A 22,531-nucleotide genomic window follows, 5' to 3' on the forward strand; every position below is an offset into this window, starting at 1 on the left:
TATTTATTGAGCATCTTGTGAGCTGTTCTAAGTGCCTTCTATTGATTAATTCATTTAATCACCATAACAAAGCTCTGAGATACAGGGACTCTGATAACACTCTATTTTTTTTCCTGCTTATTTATTTTGAGAGAGAGAGAGAGAGAGCGCGCGCACGAGTGAGCGCGCGCATGGGGAAGGGGGAGAGAGACTCCCAAGCAGGCTCCGAGATGTCAGTGCAGAGCCCCACTTGGGACTCGAGCTCACGAACTATGAGATCCTGACCTGAGCTGAAACTTAAGAGTTGGAAGCTTAACCAGGGTACTCCTGGTAACACTCACTTTAAAGATGAGGAAACCAAAGCCCAGAGAGGTTAATGGACTAGTTCCTGCCCACCAGGAACCTACTTCCTGGGGTGGAGACAAATATGGGAAGTCGCACTAAGACAGGAAAGTAGCACAGAGTGAGAGATGATTTGGGGAGGGAGGAAGGGTTTCTCGGAGGAGGTAGCATTTGGGACGTGAAGGAAGTCAAGAGCGCAGTCTGGGGGAGCCCTGGGGGAGAGTGTTCTTGGTAGGAAGACCTAGGCACAGCCTGGTCTTGAGGATGAATTTGGAGTGAGCCAGCGACACTGGGAGGAAAGGCCAATGTGGTTGGAAGGGAGGGATAAGGGGAAGGGTGTTGGGAGCTGAGTCAGGTCATTAACACTCACAGGCCAGAGAATAATGATATTCCCCGTGCCAGGTATGGTGTATGAGCTCCCTGCGTTCTCCCCACAGCCCAGCAGAGCAGGGGTTGGCACACTGCTGCCCGCAGGCCAGTTCTGACCCACTTGCCTGTGTCTGTAAATAAAGTTTTATTGGAGCATCACCTAAGGCTGTTTCAGTGCTCAGTAAAACCGTATGCAAAGTCACAGTTACTCTCTAGCCCTTCAAAGAAAAAGTTTGCCAGCTCCTGCTCTAGAGACCCTTTGCTCCCCACTTTACAGACAGGAATGCCAGGGCAGGGGCACAGAGAGGTTCAGTTACTTGTTAAGGTCACACAGCTAGCACGTGGCACAACTGGGATTTGAATCCAAACAGCTGGAGTTGAGGATCCAGGCACATAACCTCTGCACTGGTACTGCTTTCCAGGCCACATCAGGCCTCCGGCGGGGGGGCCTGGGGAAACTTGCACTCAGGGTTCCCGACGGAGGAAGAGTGTGATTTGACTTAAGTGCTCGGAGGGTCCCTCTGGCTGATGGTTGAGTAGACTGAATGGGGGCAAGGGGGGCTGCAGGGAGACCGTTCGTGCAAGTGAGAAATGACAGTGCCCTGGGTCAGGGCGGCCCTCCATCTGCTGTGGTCTTGCCTGTGAATTCTCTCCTGCTTCCTCTTCTCAGCCTCTCAGTGGCCCCTCTTCCTCCCAGGTTTCAGTTCCCTCCCCCCACCCCCCACTCTGCCCTGACCTTCCCAGGGCCACCGGACCTGCTCCTTGGCCCAGTGATTGCCTAGGTGGGGTTCACTCTGTAAGGACATACTGCCATTTTCACCAGCCTCGTGTGTGGAGACACTTGCAAGGACACAGTGACGCAGACTGTGGTCACTGCAGCCCCACGAAAACGCGGCACAGCTACACACACACACACACACACACACACACACGTTCGCGCTCACCACAGAGGTTCAAATCTGGACCGGGTCCCTCGGTCTCGCAAACACATTCCCCTTCCGCAGCCACCGTGGAGACACAAAAACTCCTGACACCTGGCGGCAGCGACAGCCCCTGCACGCGGCCCCATTCCAGATGCAGAACCCAGCCTTGGAGCTTCACTGGGACACAGCAAAAAGCAGTCGCGCAAATACATTCTGAAGGGTCACAGGTCACGACCGCCAGCCACACACCAGATACAGACTCAGATGGTGCCCCGCACACACACCTCACAGCATCAGAGCCCCCTCAGGAAATGAAACAGAGGCTCCTGCTGGGACCCACCAACAGTTAACACAAACATCCTCCCCGGGGTCACTCGCAAACAGGCACAGTGCATGCGCACACAACCTGACACAGCACAGTCCCACCCAGACACACACGCCACACATGGAGACACACGTCACGATCACCCGGAGGAGGCCGGTCCTGCCCACTCAGTCTGACATCTCCCAGGCCCCCACACGCTCAGGCCCGGGGAGTCCCACCAGGCCCCGCAGACAGCAGCTGGCCCCGTCAGACCCAGACACGCTGTCACACCCCGGGGCCCAGACGGAGCAAGTCCCACACACCCAGACACACCCCCCAGGGTCGCGGCCCTCGCAAGCCCAGCCCGTGCCCGGGCCGAGGGCAAGTCCTGGCCTCACACCGGGGCCGCACACTCCCGCGGTCGCCCGAGCCCTCGCCACGCCCTCGTGACACACCCCGCCCACCTGCCCGCCGGGCTGAGCTGGCGCGGAGGCCGCCCAGGAAGGGAAACTTGCGGGCTCAGCACCTTCCTGGACTGCCTGCGGGCGGCCCCTGTCCCGCAGGAGAGGGGGGCAGAGCCCGTGGGGGACAAGGTAGTCCCCGCCCCCCGCCAAGCGCAGGGGCAGCACCGGGCGTTCGGGGCGCCCCTTCCCCCTCCCCCACTCCTGCGGGCAGCCCGGGAGGGGAGGGAAGTCGTGGGGGGAGCCTGGGTTCCGGCTGGAGCCCCAGCTTCCCGTCCGGCCCCCACGGGGCAGGAAGCACGGCCAGGGAGGCCAGCTCAGGCCTTCCTGCCCCCTCCCCCAGACAGGCCTGGGGGTTGGGTCAGCCGGAGGGAGCGGGGAGGGGAGAGGAGGGGGAAGACGAAAGAGAAAGCCCCTTCTCCCCGAGCGATGGTGTCTTTGGGTGTTTCTAATGTAAATTTGAACGTGTTCACAACCCCTTTGTGTGGTTGTGTGTGTGTGTGTGCGCGCGCGCGCAAGCTTTGTGCTGTGAATTTTGTCCAGCCTGGGGGTTTCTGACGCCCCAGCGGGTGCCCTCCGGCTGTTGGGTGTGCACAGGTACTACCAAAGCCTGTGTCCCAGCACGCGTCCCTGCGGTGTGTCTCCCTGTCCTGCATTTCCAGCGTGTGCGTCCCAGTTTGGGGTCCTGTTTACAAGCCAGTGCCCCCTCTGGGTTCTGTGGCGGGACACTGTGTCTCAGCAAGTCTGTGTGCAGGAGAGGGTCGTGTCCCCCGGGCCTGCTGTGGGTCTGAATTCTTTCTCCACATCTTTGCCCTTGTTCGCTGGGTGTAGATTTGTGCATTCTTCAGTAAGTTTGACTAAAAATATGGATGTTCTCCGTGTCTGTCTGTGTGTCTGGGAGAGACGTGTGTTTCCTGGAGGGGTTGTGCTTTGTGTTTGCTCTTGGAGCTGTGTTTCCGGTGCACGTGTTGTGTGTCCGTGGGTGAGTTGTTTCTGGGTTATGTTTGTGATCGTTGTGTGTGCGTGGCTGGCATCAGAGGGCATGCTGTGGGGTGTGTCCCCAGCATGCTTGCTGTCGTACTCCCCGTGTGTTTGTGTGAATGTGTGTCCATGCAGGGACTGGTGTCCTCAGCTCTGAGAACAGGTGGTGTTTGCGTTTTGTCTCCCGTCCGTGGGCTGGTGACTTTGGTGTGTGAGCTGTCGTGTGGGTCTCTATTTTGCATCAGGTTCGAGGCCTTGTGAGTCTTCAGTGGGCTGGCAGTGTCTCCTGCAGGTCTGCATTTTGTGCTGGTGTTTCCAGGGCAGGGGCAGGCACGGTGTGTCCCCAGGGAAGCCAACGGCATCCCTAGCGACACGCCCAGTGGCCTCTGCACTGAGTGGAGGCTGCGTCTGCGGTGTGTCCCCTTGCCGGCTGGTGCCACGCTGGCTCGGGCTGGCTGTGGCGGGCGGGCAGGGCAGGGGCTGTGGTGGGCACTGGACCCACGCCCGGACCTCGGTATAAATATCCCGGCTGCCGTCGGCTGTGTTTACTCGGCCCCAGCCCGGGGGCGGGGGTGGTGGCAGCCCGGCAGGTCCTGGGGGCGGGGGTGACCAGGCCACAGCGCAGACATTTCCTTCGGGCCAGACAGGCCACAGCCTTGCCTCCCCTTTTCTGGATGAGGGTGCAGCGGTGACCCTTCATCCTGGGCTCCCAGGGGCCACCAGTGACCCTCTGACCTGGACATCCCCACTGGGCTTCCCAGGGTCTGGGAGACAGAGACGAGGGGCCAGCCGACAGGGGGTGAGGGGGCAGGCCAGGGACCACAGGGAGAGGGGGAAATGGGGCGGAGACTCCGGACGAATGGTCACACAGGCTAAGGGACCAGTGTATAGGGATGAGCAGGAGGGAGGTGAGAGGGGTGGCAGTGGCCCTGGGCAGGGCTGGCGGGGGGAAGAGTGTAGGGCTGACAAGCGAGGTGGGAGGTGATGGGAGATTCGAGCGGGCTGCCAGAGGCACAGAGGCAGAAGAGAAGGCAGAGGAGAGGAGAGAGAGAGGGAGAGGGGTGGCGGTGGGAGGGACAGGATGCGAGGGCAGGACACGCAGAAGGGTCAGATGGGGGTGCGGGTGGCAGCCGGCACAGCCCAGCCAGGAGGACAGACAGGAGACGGGGTGGGGGCCGGATGCCCACGGAGGGGCTCTCCCCCAGCGGGTCCTCCCTCCCTGACTCAGCCTCTCCGCCTGCCTTGACCGAGGGCTGGGGGGCGGAGGGACAGTCACCTCTGGCTCCTCAGGGTCCAGTGGCAGCTGCAGGGGCCGTGCCGGGGGTGTGTCTCCCACAGTCCCTCCTGACTGGCCCCACCTCTGTCTCAGCTGCAGACGCTCCCGCCTCCACCATCTGACTAACCCTAATTCTGACTCAACTGCTGTGGTCTCTCATCACTTTTTATTATGTAACAAATCTATGTATGGCAAAGTATATCACAAACAGCGTTAAGGATCAAATGACAGACTGATGAAAACTGCACACCTCACTCGGGGCTGCTCCCTGGCTTAGAGAAGTCCTCTGACTGTGGGCACACGCGCGCACGCGTGCGCACACACACACACACACACACGTGTACCCGAGGGACAAACGTCTTCCATCCTCTGGCTTTCAGGTTTTCCAAGGGCAAGTCTGGCCGGCCAATCGGGGGTCTTCTCTGGGAGCCAGGGCATTGCTACTGGCAGGACGTGAGGAGTAGGACCGCCGTGATGGTTCTGGTCCAGGTGCTGACTTACACACCATCGAGATGATTCCAAGCCCGTGTGCAGCATGGTGCCAAGCATGTGGGGAGGGCCCCAAAGCGTTAGCTGCCGGTATCACCCTCGACAGCTGTCTCTTCATGACCTTTCTGAGCAAGTCCGTGCGTCTGTCTGCTCCCAGTGGCCCTGACAGCTAACACACAGGCTAGAATGGTCTCTAGGACCTGTGAAGTTCTAGACCTGGCTTTTTGTCAGTGGCCGTGAGCCCTCGAGCAAGTAACATCCCCCTTCTGGCCCCCTCCCCTCACTTATGAAATGGAGCGGAGTCCCTAGTTCACGGGGTTGTTTGGAGAATTCCATGGGGCATCAGGCCCATCAGGCCTGGAATAGGACAGAACTGCTCAGTGACCGGAAGTTTCCTCGTTTAATGGTCTCTCTGTGTGAATGTCCCTCGGCCTCTAGGCCAGCTCTCACTTTCTGTGTCTGGCTTTAGTTCTGGCTGACCCAGAGGGCAGAGCTGAGGCCCAGGGGTCAAGGGCTGTGGTCCCGGGAGGCCTTGGGGGTCTCCCCCTTTCTCCGGGCCATATGCCTGAGGTGGTTTTGAGTGTCTTCAGGCCTGGCTATGGCAGGGTGTCACCATGCTGGCTCACAGGAGTGAAGGGTCCCCAGGCCCTATCTCTCTGACCTGTGTGGCCTGTACCCCCTTGCCAACAGCTGACCCCTTCTCTGTGTGTGTGTGTGTGTCTACTGAGGGAGCATGAACCGGGTATGGGGGCATGGGAAGGCAGGACGCCTGGGTTCCCACAGGCCAAGTGGCTGAGTCACCAAGAGGCCATCTGGCTCCCATTAGCCCAGGGCGGCGGGGGGCTCTGTGGGGCGGGCCCTGTGGCCAGCTGGGGGCAGGGATGCTGGGGCAGGCTGTGTGTGTGGGATGACTCAGGACCCATGATAACAGCCTGTGCGTATTTGGGGAGTGTAAACAGGAGAGGGAGAAGGAGGTGGAGGAAGTGAAGGAAGGGAAAATTGTGGCCAGGCAGAGAGGGGCTGGCCGGTGGGGCTGAAGGAGAGAGCCCCCCCTCCCCATGCCCCTCCCTCCACACCCAAGCTCGCAGGCCCATGGCCCCAGTGCTGCCCCACACCCCCCTCCCAAGCCTGGGTCCTGAAGGAGAGGTGGGAGCTGGTAGCCTCCCTGGTGAGGCTCCTTCCTCAGCAGCCAGGCTGGGGTTTGGGGGGAGACGACACTGAAACCAGAGAGAGGCTGAGAGGCAGAGGGCAGAGGCAGGCGGCATGGAGGCTGATAGATGGGGGCGTGTGGGCAGGAAGCACCAGAGGCCCAGGGTGAAGTTGAAGGAGGCAAGAGCCCACCAGTACAGAGCTGGACAAGCAGGCGGGGCCCGGGGGCTCACGACCCCGCGCTGCGCTCCGGCACTGACCTGGCCGGCTCCAGCTACAAAGAGCCCCGCTGGCCTCCATCAGGGGGAGGATGTTCAGCCTGAGCCCGGTCGTGGGAACAGAGGCCAAGGCACACAGAGGGGAGAGAGAGAAGGCCAGAGAGGAAAAAGACAGTGACGCATAGAAGGAGGAAAGGAATGGAGAAAAAGCCAGTGAGAGAGACAGTGAGACAGACCTGGATCAGGGAAGGAGAGTGGGGGAAGGTAGGGAGCCCCGCACACAGAGGGGGCAGGGGCGGGGCCGGGACGGCACCAGAGCCAGCGAGGCTGGGGGTGTGGGGCGGCTGCCCTGCTGTCCCCTAGAGGAAGTCACGGGCAGGGTGGGCGGCGTGGCCGTCAGTCCCCATCCAGCTCTGGGCTGGGTGCCTCCTCGGGCTCCTCCGCGTCGAAGTACCTCTCCTCCTCATCCCGGGCCACGATGTCTAGGTTGTCAAAGTCGGGGTTGTCATCCACAGTGCTGTGGGGGGAGGGGCTGTCAGGGGCCGGCTCTGCCCCCTCCCACCCCAGCCTCCCTGCTTCTCACCCTCTGGAGGAGCCCGGGGGTGGAGGGGCCCTCCAAGATCCCAGGCCATATGCGCCTATAAATCGGAGCTAACCCGGGGCGGGGAGTGGGGGGAGGTGCATGGAGTCTCTCAGGGCTTCAAATGAAGTCTTCCAAGCAGATTTTACATAAAAACTTCTGGTTTCTCTCAAAAAGCTGGAAGATGTGGTAACAGGCCAACTCACATTCCCTGGAGTGGTTCTCAACTAGGAAGCTTCTGCCCCTCAGGTGACATTCGGGGATAAAAGTGCAGACATTTTGGTTGTCACACCTAGGGGGGCTCTCACTGGTGCCCAGGCACCGGACACCAGGGATGCTACTCGACATCCTGCTGCTCACAGGACAATGAGCACAAAGAATCATCTGGCCCGAGAAAGGTCAACAGTGCTGAGAAATGTCTGCCCTGGGCGCATGTGATCCTAAATTGTGAAGAGGACCCCTGGCTGTGCTCTGAGCTCTCCCGTGACCCCCACCATACTCCCTTGGGTGCAGGAAGCCCTGTCTGATCCGGCCTGCCACCTCTGAGGAGACCCGCCTGCTCCTCGCCCCTCGCGATCTGCTCTAGCCACCCCTGTCCCGTTGCTGTTCCTCTGATCCGCCTCAGGGTCCTTGCACCGGCTATCTCCCCTGCCAGGAACACTCTGACCCCAGGTATTTATGTCGCTTACCCCTCACATCCTGCAAGTCTTTGCCGAAATGTCATCTGCTCAGAGAGCCTATGCTGGCCCCCTCATCACTACCTCCCACCCCTCTGCCCCTCGACCCTGCTTTAATTTTCTTCATGGCCCTGGCAGCACCAGATGCTAAATACTTCTTTTGCTTCCTCACTAAACTGGGTCCCCTTTCAGGCACGGAACCCTCTTGTCAGCTTTGCTTGCTGCTTTATCCCCACAGTCTGGACACAGCAGGTGCTTAGCCCCACAGTGGTGGGGACCCACTGGCCCTGCTGCCCAGCAGCTGCCCTCCAGGGGAGAACAGGTGCCGGTGTCCGCTCGTCTCTATTCCTCAGGCCAGGGCCCATTTCCTCATGGGCACCCGGCTTTCTGAGGGCTCCCCGTGGCCTAGGCATTCTGCACCCCGCTCTGTGTGGGAATTCGGGCCGGGAGGCTCCACCCCAGCTGGAAGCACATCAGCCAGGCTCGCCTCTGGAGGTGGGGGGGTACCCTAGATCAGGCCATCGTGCGCCCCACAGCTGGTGAGGGTCGGTTTGCCGGGGCTGGGTCTGAAGCTGGGCATCGGCTGTCACACCCACAAGGCGAGACTGCTTCAGCTGTCAGAGCCTTTTATCTTTGACTCTGACCCTTCACTCTTCTGTGTTCTTTTCCCTGATGGCAAAATCCTTTCCAAAGCAGTGGCTGTGTGTCTCGCCCAGGGTTACAGTGTGGACATCAACAAGCAGCACCACAGCAGCGGCCACCGCAGGTCTCTCCCTGACAGGGGTGATTTCCTGTAGCACCAGGGGGTCTGGGGGCCTGAAGCGGCGGTGCCCGGAGGACACCTGGGGGGGCTCGGGGCGGTGTCATCCTTCTAGATCACCGCTGCTCACCCGAATGGAAATATTTCAACGTCTTATCAAATTTGAGCTGTCAGCCTTGTTCGGTCCCTTCTTTAGGTGAGGGGACTGAGGCCCAGAGGTGGACGAAGCTCGTCCAAGGTCACCCACTGATCCCTGGTTGATCTGAAACCCTTATGCCTGGGCCGAGGGCTGTGGAGTGCCAGGCTTGGGGAGGGGGGCACGAATCACCTGTAGTCAAAGTCCCCGTCCTTGCCGTCCAGGAAGTGCTGGTGCATCCGGCTGGTGAACTCTTCCCGCAGGATCAGCCTCTCTTCCGAGTCAGGGACCCAGGCCTCTGAGTCTTTGCCAGGGCTCTGGTCTGTGGGGGCAGACACCCTCAGTGGGGGGATGGGACGGGTGTCCTTGGGTACGTGCTGAACACACACCCACAAAGAGCTGCTTCCTCTGTGCTGGTGGCACCGGGAACGCGGCGGTGACCAAGACAGCCCCGGTCCTGCCCTCCTGGGGCACACACTGAACACAGGAGGACAATATAGCACTCTGGAGACTGTAGAGCTGGGTCAGGACCTGCTACCTGAAGGGTGGGGAAGGGAAGGCATTCTTGGCAGAGGGAACAACATGAGTAATGGCCTGGAGGTGAGTGATGACTCCTTGGTGCCTTTGAGGAGCAGGGGGGCGGGGGGCAGAGATGCTGGAGAGGCTGGGAGAGCCTGGGCACTCGGGGCGAGCAGGGGAGGGGGTCTGACCTTGCAGGTCGGGGGGCCCCAGCCTCGGGCCTCCCCGGTACTGGCCCTCACCTTCCTCATCGCTGTCCTCCTCCTCCTCCTCCTCCTCCAGGCAGGCCTCCTCCTCCTCCTGCTGTCGGAGCAGCCGTTGCTGCAGCTCCCGCTCCTCGCAGGACTGGAGCAGCAGGTCAGAGAGCGGGCAGGCGGTGCCGGGGGCGCCGGGCTCAGGCAGCCGGTGGGCTGGGGCGCGGGCACTGAGCTCCTCCTGGGTTAGGTACTGCCCAATGTACTGCTCGTACAGCAGCGGGGCCCGGAACCGCATCTGCTCGTCACTGAAGTACTCGCCACCTGCACGGAGACGGGCGGGGGGGGGGGGGGGGGGGGGGGCGTCTGCTTGTGAGGCTGGGGCCCGGGTGCGGGGTGAGCACGTCTGAGCACATGTGTCCATAATCGGGCTTGTAGGAAGCCGTGGACGCATGAGTGCAAGCATGTGCATGCACGTTCTGACACGCAGGAAAATCTGCCGAGGCCCAAGGTCACGTGGCCACAAGTACTCACGCATGCGTCTGAGCATGCGCATAAGCAGGCCGGTATGTGCATGTGTCCTTGCACGTGTAAGCATGTGTGTGCAGTCAGGCCATGTACATCCTGGCCCCCAAGGCACCGGTGGTCCGGGGCCTGTGCACCACTGTGGCTGGGAGTGGGTGTGCGGGGCTCCACAGGCAGGGGTCCCGCACACAGAAGCCAGGATGTAGGTTATGTGTACCTGTCTGTGAGCACAGCAGGATGTGCCAGAGGTGGGCGTCCCAGTGGTCTTCCAGACCCCGGCTCTCACCTGTTCCCAGAGTGCTCCTCTCTGCAGCCACCCCTCAGGTATGCTTGGCTTCCCCACCACCCCAAACCCGGGACCTTCGCATCTCTCCTGGCTGCCTGTTCCTGCAGGGGTGGCTCTGTCCCTCAGGAAACCATTAAACCTGCTGGGTCCTTCCAACCCACCAGTCCCAGCCCTGCTTTCAGAGCCCAGGGTGAGAATGTGCCCAGAACCCTGGCCTCTGCAGCACTGGGGTCTGTGGCTATCCCTTTCTCTTACCCCATCTCCCTGTTTCTGGGATCTCCCACCATACTGTTTCTCTCCCTCTCCCTGGCTCTGTCAGCCTCTTTCCCTGGGTCTGTTTCTGCTTCTCTGCCTCTATCCACCAGTCTCTCTTGGGCTCTGTGCCTGTCACCTCACCATTCATCCGTTCCGCCTCCCCCCGCCCCCTCCCCCGATCTCTAGCTTCACTCCCTGCCTGTCACTGCGCCCCACCCTCTCCATCTCCCTCGCTCTACGGCCTATGACCTCGCTCTTCTCCCTAACCAGAATCTTCACTCACTCTCCGCTTCATTTAGTTTCATCTTTCAACTTTAGTTCTGGTGTCTTTGGTCACAAAGATGCTTATAATTATGCCGTGGTCAAAACGGTCTCAGTGTTTTTCTTCGTGCCATCCACATGTGTGCCTTGTCTAAGCAGGCCTTTGTGTCCCCAGGGTCACAGACACACTCCCCTAGGTTTCCTCAGCACCTCTGTGTATGGTGTGAGGTAGGGATTGCATTTTCCTGAGGGATGACCAGTTACCACAGTGCAAGGTACTGTGTCCTCGGCCCACTGATCTGAAACGGCACTTGTGTCTTTACTAAATTCTGACCCTTCTCACTGCCTGTCCCATTCTCTTCCCATTTGTACTGATCTTCCTCATTGCTTCATGTTTCTATTTCAAGCTCCCTGTGTCCCTGTCTCAAAACTTGTCTCCCAGGACCTCTGTCTGTTGTCTCTACTTTTGCATCCTTGTTTCTTGCTTCCTCTGCTTCAGTCTCCCCTCCTGCCCGGCCCACCTGGCCCCACACCTTGGATGAGCTCACGCAGGGCAGCGTAGCGCCGGTTACGCAGGCGGGTGCGCAGGGTGCGGGGTCGGGCGCTGCCCTGCCGGGCCACCTCGGCACAGTAGAAGTCTGCCCGATGGTCACCACGCAAGTGGCCAAAGCAGGCCAGGTGCTCCTCACGGAGGCTCGTGCGGAAGCGCTCCAGGAACACCAGCGGCTTCTCATGGTACAGCTGGCCCAGGATGGCCACCTTCTCCTGCTCGGTCAGGTCAGGCTCGCCCTGCTGCTGGCTGCACACGGGCAGGCGGCTGGCGGCCACGGCACGCAGCATGGCACTCACCACCGCATCCTCAACCCCAGGGGGGCCACCATTCGGGGCCTCTGGTGCTCCCTCTGCTGCTTTCACCTTGTCCTGGGGTCTGGGTGGGACAGGCGTCCAGCTCAGCTCCCCCCAGTGCCCAGTACTGGGCTCTGTGCAGCCTGTGGGGAGAGGGGAGATTTGTCAGTCCTGGGATGGGAAGGGAGGGGGTGGGGGAGGGGGGTGGGTGGAAAGGCCTAGATGCTCAGCCACTCATTTCACATTCACTGAGCACCTACTATATTCTGGGCACTGTTCAAGGTCCTAGAGATGCCACAGTAAGCACAAAGTTGACATTTTAGTGGGGGACACAGACAGTGAGAAATATGATTACTGAAAACATGTGACATGTTAACAAACGTAGTCTGTCGGGTGGTTCCAAGGACTATGGAGAAAAATAAAGAGGAAAGGCAGAAGGACTGGGGTTAGTGGGGGGCAGTCTACAATTTCAAATGGGGCAGAGAAGAACTTGCCAAAGAAGTGACATTTCAGTAGAGTCCTGAGGTGGTGAGGGACTGAGCTATGACAGTTTTGGAGGAAGAGAGTTCCAGGGAGTGGGAACAGCCAGTGCAAAGGCCCTGAGGCACAAGTGAGCTTGGTGTGTTTACTTGGTCCTTTACCACATTTATTGACTCACTCAATTCTTTGCCTTTTCACTTACTCACAAAATCACTAACACATGCACTAACTTGTTCACTCACTCCCCATCTCCTACTCATTCACACGTTGATCCAAAGACAATATGGGCGCTGGTAACAGGAAAGCTGAACTCTAGGCAAATCTTGTCGAGAGCTGTTTCTCAAAAGTTGTGAGACTGGAGCAAGGCTGAGCAAGCAGGAAATAAGAGAAGACAGAAAATAGAGGCAACGCCTTTGGGCAGCTTGGCTGGTACAGGGAAGCGGGGGTGAGGGTTTATAGGTACAATGGGCTTCAGGGAGGGCTTTAATCATTGAGACCAGAGAAGACTGAGCCGGACCAGTCTTGCAGGGGATGTGCAGGAGGGGATGGGGCAGGGGTTGGAAAGATGCTCTGGGGGCTGAGTAGGCAAGCCACGGGGCTGAAGAGCTGAGAGGTGGGATCTCATCTAGTTCAGGTCCAGGGTTCTGGTGTGGGGCTTGGTCAAACTGTCCCTGAGACAGAGTCATGGAGGAGGAACAGGTCTTGGGATATGGAACGTATCATGGGCACAGGGGACATCCAAGGGGAGACATCTAAGAGACTGCTAGAGGTTTCTCACAAGAAAAGTGCAGGGCTGGGGCCAGAGTTGTGAAGTCCATGGAGTCAAGACAAAACTAAAGCCAGAGGAAATGAGAGGTCATGGGAGTGGTGAGGGCAAGAGAAGAGGGGGCTAGAAAGAGGCTGGACTCGGAAAGAGGATGTGCCCGTGAAGGAGAACATGACAGGCTACAAAAGGGGCCCCCGAAAGACAGCTGCGCCTTAATTCCTGGAGGCTGTATGACTGCGTTTGGCCAAAAAAATGGGTCTCCACAGGTGCGATGAAGTTAAGGCTCTTGGGACTGGGAGATTATCTTCGATCGGGGCCTAAATGCCACAATGAGTGTCTGTAAGACAGAGTCCGAGAGGGAGCCTGGACATTTGCAGAGAAGGGCCACGTGAAGACGGATAGAGGCAGACGCCTGAGTGATGTAGCCAGAAGCCAAAGAACGCCAGGAGCCATTAGAAGCTGGAAGAACCCCCGAGGGAGCCCTCCACGGTCCTGCTAACACCTTGATTTCTGCCTAGTGGTACCAATTTCAGGCCTCTGGCCTTCAAAACTGAGAGAATACATTTCTGTTGTTTTTAGCCCCCGAGCTTGTGGTCACTTGCTGCAGAGGCCATAGAAAACTGACAGAGGCTGAGCAGGAGGAGCCTGAGAGAAGGGAAGGAAATGGGAAAGAGCGGTGTCACCGAAACCGAGGGACAAGGTTCAAGAGCAATGGAGGAGTCAATGGCATTGAATTGTCCGAGCAGTCCAGTAGGAAAAGCCCTAAATGGGGTGACTCCGTTGAAGTACTCGGGGGAGGTCATTGGTGGCCTTGATCAGAGCAGTTTCTGAAGGTGAAAGCCAGATGGCAAGTGGGTGGGAGGTAAGGAAATGGGAGACAGGTGTGGAGGACTCTTTGGAGAAGATACATGGTATCTGGAAGGTACATGGGATCAAAGGATAGACTTTAGGTTAAAACATTTTTTATTACGGAAAATTTCCAACATGCACAGATGTAGAGAAGACAACCAAAGTCCCCCCTCCCCCCACCCCACATGGCCATCATCTAGCTTCAACAGTTACCAATTCTTGCCAGTGATGCTTCAGCCAACTTCCCAACCGCTCCTCGCCCCATCTGGGATGACTCGGAAATACCGGGATGAAAATTTAAGATGAGCAAAATGAAAGCATTTTTATTTTTTTTAATGTTTATTTATTTGTTCTGAGAGAGAGAGATTGAAAGAGCGTGAAAGCGGGAGGGGGCAGAGACAAGAGGGAGAGAGAGAGAATCCTAAGCAGGCTCCGCACAGTCAGCTCAGAGCCCAACGTGGGGGGAGGGGGCTGCATCTCACAAAGCCTGAGATCACAACCTGAGCAGAAATCAAGAGTTGGAGGCTTAACACACTAAGCAACCCAGGTGCCCCCAAACTAAAGCATTTTAGATACGGAGGGGAAGGCATCAGAAGAATAAAGAGATTGAAAATGCAAAGGAAAGGGGGCGGGGGGGGGGGGGGGAGGCAGCACAGAAATGGATTAAGGACCTGAGGCGGCAGATGGAACTGCGGACTTTGGGGGAAGGGGAATGAGAATGAAATGGGGAAGCTGTTTAAGTCTCGAATAAGCAAGACTTTGCATGGGACAGGAGGAGGGTGACCCTGGGGACAAGGAAAGGGTCAGTGTGACTTAGGGAAGAAGGTCATTTGAAAGGCAGGGTTGATTGGGACACTGGGACTTAGCCGGGACAGGGGACAGGTTTATGTTGACCTAAGAGTTAGCCTGGTAAGGAACCGGGCTAGCTTGGCACATGGAAACGGCTAGATTGGAACTTGAAAGAGGTTAATTTCAGGGGAGGGGATGGGGAAAAGCACTGCAGCTCGCAACAAGGGACGCATTAATCTGGACTAAGTGGCCACGCGGACTGGTAAACCCGAGAGCAGGTGTCCCCCTATAAAGAGTCCTCCTGCGAGCTCACGGGGAATCATTTCCCAGTGACACCATAGCCCCACCCTCCCGCCTCCTCCGAGGGGCCAGGACCTCACCTTCATCGGGTTCCCTCGCCGCCGCCGTGGTCGCCACGGTCTCCATCCTGATTCTCTATTACTTGTTAACCGCCGCGGCAGGCCCCGCACGCCAATTCTGGTCCCAAGTCCTCAGCGGCCACTTCCGGCCGAGCACACTCCTGGGTCCCGGTGCTCCGCCGAGTCCGAAACAACAGTTCCGGGCTGAAGGCGAACCTTCCTTTGCGCATGCGCGCCTCCCCCAGGTCCCGCCTCCTCGCAGCCAGGAAGGTTAAGGGCGCTGGAGTCAGGGGAGTCTCTTCCACTCTTCCTCTCCCACCCCTATCTGACCTGCTGCAGAATTGCACTGTCTGGAGGGATCTGAACCACTGTTCACTGCTCGAACTTCAAAGTCTGGCATGCTTACTTTTTGGATGGATAGTTGAATGGCCACCTTCCAGAGCCTCTTGAGGGTTTATGGTCTGGCCTTGACTCCAATCCATCCCCTTTTTGTCCTTCACCACCTCAAAGAATAACTAAGCTTGTCTCTTGCTTCTGGCATCACAGCCAGTCCCTGGCTAGCAGGAGATGGGCGGTGAGATCAGACAGAGCTTCCCACTGTGTTCCCAGGACCTTGGGAATTTGCAGATGTGGAGGGGGGACAACCTTGGTCCTGATCTGCTTGAGGTGTTGGGTAGGGACTCCTATTCAAGTGTGAGTTACCAACAAAGTAGGCAGACACCACGCAAGTGACTACCCTGAGTGGCCAGGGATCTTATGGGGTTGCCTACCCCAGCCTGGAGGGTCAGGGAAGGCATCCTTCCAGGAAGAGACACCCAAGATGAGACCTGAACGATGAGCAGGACTTAAAACCACCGATCTAAAGTTCAGAGGAACAGCAAAAGATGAAGCCAGAGAGGTCACCAGGAGCCAGGCACACAGGTGGGGGGGGGGGGGGGGGGCTCATAAGCTGCACTAAGTAGCTTGAGCTCCTTTATCCTTCAGGTAGCAGGCAGGAGGGCATCAGGGTAAAGGACTAGAGGTAAGGGGGATCTGTGAGGAGGCTGGTGCAATATCCAGACACTGTGGACAGGAGCAGGGGAATAACTTCCCATTGGCATTGCCAGGATAAGGGATCTGGAGGCCCATTTGCTACACAGCAGATGGGTGGAGACTACACTTAAGAGATTACCCAGAGAGGTCGGCAGAGGGTGCTGTTGCCCTACATGTGGACCTGCAAGGAAGGGGATTTCCCAGATGGGGGCCAAGGCCCTTCCTTCTGCTCTCCGGAATAGGCGGAGTGGGGGTAGGGGTACTGTAGGGTCCCTTTTAGCCCAACTAGCCACCAATCTTGGCTCCATCTCACATTCTAATGCCCCAGCCCCAATCTCAAAGCTGGTCAGCCTTCCTCCTGCCTTTTTGCAGCCTGTGTCCTATTCACAAGGCTCTGAGGTACTATAAGGGAAGGGGCTGAACTGGCCACTCCTGTGCCCCAGGACTGTCCCTCACAAGGGGCCAGGAATACCACATGTCCAGAGGGGATAAAGGAATGACTCCAGTTGTTGGGAAAGGAAGATACTAGGCCACAGAAATGCAGAGTCTTTTACCCTGGCTATTTTTAAAATTGTTCTCTTGTCCAGCTCCCCCCCCCAAACTCTCCACCTCCGGCTTTCACAGCTGACCACTTGGTGCTGTCACCATTTAGAAAGTCTGTGTTACCTCTGGACTGGAAGACCCATGAGAGTAGGGCTCAGGACTGCTTTGACCATGCTATATCCCCAGCACTGTCCAGAAAGAGTGAGGCACAGAGTGGGCACCGTGGAATTCCCACCGGCCTGGATCCAGCAGCACAGGCAGGAACCGTCCTAAGTCTAGCACCCAAGGCCGGGGCTGACGTGTCTGGGGAGTCACACCCAGTGATGACTCCCAACAGTCCACCCCTGGTCTCCATCCCATCAGCCCTACCTCATCCTCTGCCTAGGGACCTGCCATGCCTTCTACTCACAAATTCATGGAGAGATTTGGGACTGTCTGGTGTGAGAGGATCAGAAAAGAGCGGGGACCAGAGAACTACTTTAAAACTGAGTGCCCCAGTTTTAAGGGGGCATTCCCAGCACCAAAAATGGGGCCCAGCACATGAATCCCTCAATACGTGTTTAATAGATGAGCAAATAATGTCCCCCTGAAAAGGCCCCACCCCAATTAAAGGCCAACTGCAGTAACACTTCAGGGTTTCAACTCTGCTTCCTTCCTGCTAGGAGGTGCCATGTCATTTATTGAAAGAAAACAAAACAAAGCAAACACATTTCTTAATAAGTGCAGTTTGTTAAAATCCTGTTAAAACATATGGGTCAAGGGGAAGTAAAAATAATCAGAGGATCATTGTAGGAAAAACCTTTAGGTCTGGCACCTGGGAGACCTCTGGAGAGGAGGCAGTGGGAGAAATTTCATGTTCTGAAGGGAAGGAGCCCCCCAACCTCCCCTTCTTCCCTCTCACCCGCTTAATCCCACCAGAAACTACCAAGACGCCCGGAATAAAAGGTTTCAAGTTCAATAGTCACACTCTCTCCAAATACAAAAAGCAGTTACAATTCAACTCAACACAGAAGCTTGTGTGCAAAGTTACGGGAAACTGAGACATCGTATAAAAAGTTAGGTTAAAGATGATTCTATAGTTTTGTTTTGTGTGTTCTGTTTTGAGGGTGTGGCTCTTCCTCAGTCACCTGAACTCAGCAAAGAAATGGTTATCCTGATGAAGTATCGACAGCCACAGTAAAAACAGAGAAATTCTAAAAATTAAAAAAAAAAAAAAAAAAAAAAAAAAGCATAATTACCAAAAAAAAAAATCTGTCACTGCTTCCTCCCTCCGCATTTTACTTTTTAAACTTGTGGGTTTTTTTTTTTTAAGTTTTTGATTTTTTTTTTTTTTTTTTTTTTTTTTTTTTTTAAATCCTGAAAAGTAGACAGTAAAACAGCTCCTGGAAGAATTTACAACCAACTGCATGAGGGTGTGGGAAGCTGAGGGGGCTGGAGCAGGACTGGGACAGATGGGCAGAAGGGGCCCTCCCTCAGCCACTGCAGCCTCACTGTTTGACCAAGGGGCGGGGGCGGGGGGGGGGTCTTCAGTCAAAAAGGAGGGGAGGAGGAAGAAGAGGAGAAGGGGAGGAAGAAGGGGACAAACAGAAAATAAAAGGTCACTGTTGCCTGTTTGAATCCAGAGAAAAATGCCCGGCCCTGTGTTGGGGAAGAAGCCCCTCAGAGGGGAGGCAGTGGGCTGAAAGGAGGCAGCCCTGGGATGACCCGTCCCCCAGCACCACAGGACCCAGTGGGGGTAGACGAGGGGGCCGAGGTGGGCGCTGGTGGAGGAAGCCGGCAGGGGCCTCCTGAGCACACCGGCTACTGTGTGCTTGTGCCTCCCTGTGTGTTCCCGGAGTAGCTCCCGTAGTCGTAGTTCCCGTAGTATGGTGGCCACTGGCCCTGGTTCTGATAGTACTGGTTCCACTGCTGGGCATACTGGAGAGAGAGACCAAGAGCACCAGGTTGTCCTTACCCAGACCCACATTTGGCTCCTGCCTTGACCCTACTCCCACCCAGGGCAGAGATGGGTCCCCTGATAGAGAAATCAAGGCACCTTGGGAGGACAAGTGGTTGACCTGATGCCACATGGATGGACAGTCAGGGACTAAAGCCCAGACCTCCTGGCTTGCCAACCTAATGTCCTTTCAGGTACAGCCAGATAGCCATATTCAAAACACTTACTAATAGCTATGATGGCCTAGCACCAACCCGGGGGTGTGGACACTGGCCATGGTGCTGAAGCAGGATTTGAAGGCCCCTGCTTTGTAGTTTGCTTGCTGCACTGGGAGGGGAGGTTCAGATCAGGTATTCAGCAGCTGGTACAGAAGTGTCCACCAAATGGAATGGCTACATCAGACAAATACTGGCCTGAGGCCAGCCCATCTTTTTAGGAATAAATACAGACTCCAGTCCAGGCCCCTGGAAGTCTCTTTAGCACACCCTCCCCCCACCCCCATAGCCTGAGTCTGGCACCTACCTGCTGATACTGGTTATAGCTGGGCTGAGGATAGGTCTGTGCGGTGGGGGGCGGCGGTGGGGTGTAGGGAGCCGGGTTGTAGCCGCCATAGCTCCCATAGTTGTAGGCAGGCGGTGGTGGAGGTGGAGGTGGAGGGGCTGTGTAGCCCTGGCTGTACCCTCCCTGGTTGTACGGTGGCTGGCTGTAACTCGGCTGGAAAACGGGGGGGAAAAATCAGGGTTCTGTGAAATAGCTCAGCTGGGATGGAGGAAGGGCCTTCGTAAGCAGTGGGCCCACAAAGGAACTTCCTTGGTGGAGGTTGTCTGAGGGCTGAGGAAACGGGTCAGCTCTGGGACGTGGCAGGACAGGGTGGGATGTAAGGCTGTGTTCTGCAGTCTCCTGGCTCTAAGACCCTGGGGGAGCAAGGCGCACAGCATCTCTTGAAATTCCACTGCCTTTTCCCCTTCCGACTGCTTTGTGTATTCAGTAAGCTTGAGCACTCAATAAGTGGTGGCAATTGCTCTGGGAAGGCTGGCTGAGAGCAACTGTAGTAGCAATTTCCCAGGTGTTTCCCAAGTCCAGGCTCTATCGTTAACCCATCTAATCCCCCCATCAAATCTGAGAGGCGGGTTCCATTAGTGGCATTTTACAGAGAAGGAAGCTGACACTCAAGGAGGTGAAACAACCGGGCCCAAGTCACACAGTAAAAAGTGGTGGAGCTGGGAGTTAAGCTCTGGTCTGTCTAGTTCCAGAGCTTTCCCCACAAAGCTATAATGCCACCCATCCCTTACAACAAACCTCAGAAGTGAGTTCTATGAACAACTCTAGCCTTTTATGAAGAATATGAGGTCCGGAGAGGTGAAACATTTATGTAAGGTTACAGAACTAAGACGTGGGGCGGGGGCTTGAACTCGTGCCTGCCCAAATCCCGTTCTAGGAAATATTCTGGTTAAAGCAGGACTAGGAGCCATTCACCAATGTCTCTTGGCAGCTGTTCCCAGGCCTGGCATGTGGAAGGCGCTCAGGAAATGGCTGCGGACGGCTCTGGGTGACAGGCCTGTGCATACCAGAGTCCGAGCACCAGCTTGTGGAGAGTTGGAACTGAGCTAGGAGCTGCTCCGGAGTGAAACTCTCAGGGCACAGGGCAAGACCTCCCAACCTTAGGGCCTGTCTCAGTATGCTAGAGATAAGGGGATCAGTCCCTTCCAGCCTCGGCAAAGGGCAGCTCCGATCAAGTGCTTTCTTGGGGATTCAGTAGAGGCCAGCAACACAGCCCAGAAAAATGTACTTGCTGCAGCATTCAACACTTACAGCACACCACCCTGAGAGGTGGGGCGAGGGGGAAAAACAAGAAGTTCCCAATTTATCTGGGTCTGGAAGGAATATCTAGGGTCCATCCAGTCAAAAGCACTGCCAGGAAGAAGGGCAGGGCTGGAGGGAAGAGTGGAGACCCGCGGCTGGAGCACGGGACCACAACCGCTGCCCCGTACATGTTATGTTCTCACCTGTGGAGGGCTGTAGCTACTGACAGTGGGGGTGCTGGTATTGGCGCTCGAGCCAGGGATGTTGCTATTCTTGTTGTAGCTGCTGGCCCCTGGCGGGTTCCGAGCAGGGCTGTAGCTGGGTGGTGGCGGCGGCTGTTGCGGTGGAGGCTGCGGTGGCGGGGGCTGCTGTGGTGGCGGCTGTTGCTGGGGAGCCCGGTTATAGCTGCCTCGGTTGTTGGAATTGTTGTTATCCCGGCTGTTGTTACCCCAGCGGTTCTGGTTGTAGCCACCACCTCCGCTGCGGTTGAAACCTGCATTGGAGAAGCCAGGTGGGAGGTCTCGTCATTCTGAACTTGGGACCCTCAGGAGCTGGGCTCCACTCTGGGTTTCCCCAGACCCCTGGGCACGTCCCCCATACAGCCCTGATAACTCAGTCTTCACTGTCTGCTGACAGGTTTGTCCTGCCCACTGGACTGTGAGCTCGTGACCAGGGCTGTTTTGGTTTCTACTGTGTCCCCAGCATCTTGATAGCTATTGAACAAATCAGAGGTCAGGAAGAGGGATGCTAAATACTGAGGACAGTCCTCTTCAGGCTGGGTCAAATGGGCCATCTCTCCTAAGCCCTTGACCAGCTGTTGCTGGGCCCAGAACCCTTCTCCTGTCAGCTTCCACAGGTCTCTGGACCTCAGCCTAGACACTGCTATCTTGGGAGGCCTTTCCTGAGCCTGGCTCCCTCACAGGCTGGATCTGGTGTCACCCAAGCTCACAGTAACCCTGGGCTCTGCCATTCAGTCCAGAATCCTTCTGTACTGTCAGCACAGGGTGATGTGTCTGTCTAGGTCATGGCTGTGTCCCCAGAACTATCTAGCACAACACTGAAACAGTTGGGTATGCTAGTTAAATCACGATCATACACTTTACCTCAGAGACAGCAGAACTTAAGATAGAAAACTTGGGCACTGGACCACCTGCTCCCAGCTCTGGATTTAGCTGGGAGAAACGGGCAAATTAACCTAAGCCCATTTTTCTATTTGTTTGAATACTGAACCCCGAAAACAGTCCTAACGTTTGCCTTGTGCCTGAGCTGGAAGGCAGGACTGGCAGTAAACTCGGCCTGGCCCCTCTTCTTAAGGAGCTCACGGTCAGATGGAAGGTTGGACTCGTAAAAATGACAGAGGGTGACCTACAAACAGGCATGGGCTTCAGAAGCAATCCCCAGGAGAAGCAGGACAGTGGGAATTTCCCTGAGGCCCCAGAGTTTGATCACCTTGGTTCTCCACCAGAATTCAGCCCACAGCTGGTGCTAGGGAAAATTCATCTGCTGACTGAATAAGCAATCACCAACCTGACCCGGGAGCCAAGAGTGGAGACAGCTCTGCTTGAGATGTCTCACCTCCTCGGTAGTTGCCTCCTCCACCACTGCCTCCTCCTCGGTTCTGGAAGCCTCCTCGGTTGCCCCCTGGTGGGCCTCTGTTGTCATAGCGCTGGAAACCGCCACCGCCCCCACGGCCCCGGAATCCACCACCACCTCGGTTGTCAAAGCGCTTTTCAGGGGGTGGCCCGGCCTTGCGACCTTCTTCGTTGTATTGCCTCACCAGTTTGTCTGCTTCTTCCCGCTGCAGCTCAATGAACAGCACCTCATCCAGGAAGTCCCCAACGTCTGGTAACGTGAAGTTGGCTAGGAGGAAGGCAGGGCCCCGGAGGGAACAAGGAGAGGGAGGTCAGTACCTCCCAAGGTCTAGTCCCCTACACCCCCAGGACACTGGCCGGCTAGAAGGGAGATGGCAGAGGCATGAATAGTGAGTGACAGAAGTGAGAAAGGGTCCTAACCTCTCTGACAATGATCAGGAGTTAATAAAGACTCTCCTGTCCCTTTTCTGAAGAGGTGGCTACAAGCCCCACCAAATATAAACACTCCCTCCAGCCTCCCCAGGGAGAGGGCCAGAGACGTGGAATCACCATCCTTGTTTCTACACAGGAGCAGAATGAAGCCTGCTCAGTCACCCCACCGGTGGGTGCCAGAGGCGGGAGATGTGCAGGTCTCAGCGTTTCCCGCCACGTGTCCTCTCCCTCATCCTGCCCCAGCCCCATCTAGTCTAAACCATGCTGTGAGAGATGCCAGCAGCTCTTCCATTCACAGGTGCACTAGACCGGGAAGGGCAAAAAAGGAGCAAGGAAAGAATGGACAAGATCAAAAGAGGAATAAGTAAGGAGCTGGGGAGGGAAGGACGATTGAAGGCGCTTTTCTCCTAAGGACCCTGC

At 56.8% G+C, this 22,531-nt stretch overlaps 2 protein-coding genes across 7 annotated transcripts in view; both read right to left on the reverse strand.

The window, feature by feature from the left end:
* Positions 1 to 4,782: 4,782 nt before the first annotated feature.
* Positions 4,783 to 16,868, reverse strand: CCDC97 (coiled-coil domain containing 97). Its single transcript, XM_058709653.1, has 5 exons — positions 14,795 to 16,868; positions 11,218 to 11,673; positions 9,406 to 9,681; positions 8,837 to 8,966; positions 4,783 to 7,008 (listed from the first exon to the last, which is right to left on the reverse strand). The coding sequence occupies exons 1-5, from the start codon at positions 14,838 to 14,840 to the stop codon at positions 6,888 to 6,890; spliced, it is 1,029 nt and encodes a 342-aa protein (XP_058565636.1). The 5' UTR covers positions 14,841 to 16,868; the 3' UTR covers positions 4,783 to 6,887.
* A 419-nt stretch (positions 16,869 to 17,287) lies between these two features.
* Positions 17,288 to 22,531, reverse strand: part of HNRNPUL1 (heterogeneous nuclear ribonucleoprotein U like 1) — a 36,877-nt gene continuing 31,633 nt past the window's right edge. For all 6 annotated transcript variants that reach the window (XM_058709643.1, XM_058709644.1, XM_058709641.1 and 3 more), the window contains exons 12-15: positions 21,663 to 21,947; positions 20,291 to 20,580; positions 18,807 to 18,998; positions 17,288 to 18,265 (exon numbers count right to left, since the gene is read on the reverse strand). In XM_058709643.1, the coding sequence (XP_058565626.1) occupies positions 18,149 to 18,265; positions 18,807 to 18,998; positions 20,291 to 20,580; positions 21,663 to 21,947 (884 nt within the window). In that variant the 3' untranslated portion in view covers positions 17,288 to 18,148. The remainder of the gene's footprint in view (positions 18,266 to 18,806; positions 18,999 to 20,290; positions 20,581 to 21,662; positions 21,948 to 22,531) is intronic.

The sequence above is a fragment of the Neofelis nebulosa genome, chromosome 17 (assembly GCF_028018385.1).
Source record: "Neofelis nebulosa isolate mNeoNeb1 chromosome 17, mNeoNeb1.pri, whole genome shotgun sequence".
In the NCBI taxonomy this organism is placed as follows: Eukaryota; Metazoa; Chordata; class Mammalia; order Carnivora; family Felidae; genus Neofelis; species Neofelis nebulosa.

Excerpts from the sequence above, each read along its gene's own strand:
- CCDC97 (XM_058709653.1), bottom strand. The coding sequence starts at position 14,840 with ATGGAGACCGTGGCGACCACGGCGGCGGCGAGGGAACCCGATGAAG. Across the intron at positions 9,682-11,217 it reads CCTGCGTGAGCTCATCCAAG|GTGGCGAGTACTTCAGTGAC; the intron begins GTGTGGGGCCAG and ends GTCTCCGTGCAG. Across the intron at positions 8,967-9,405 it reads GGAGGACAGCGATGAGGAAG|ACCAGAGCCCTGGCAAAGAC; the intron begins GTGAGGGCCAGT and ends CTGCCCCCACAG.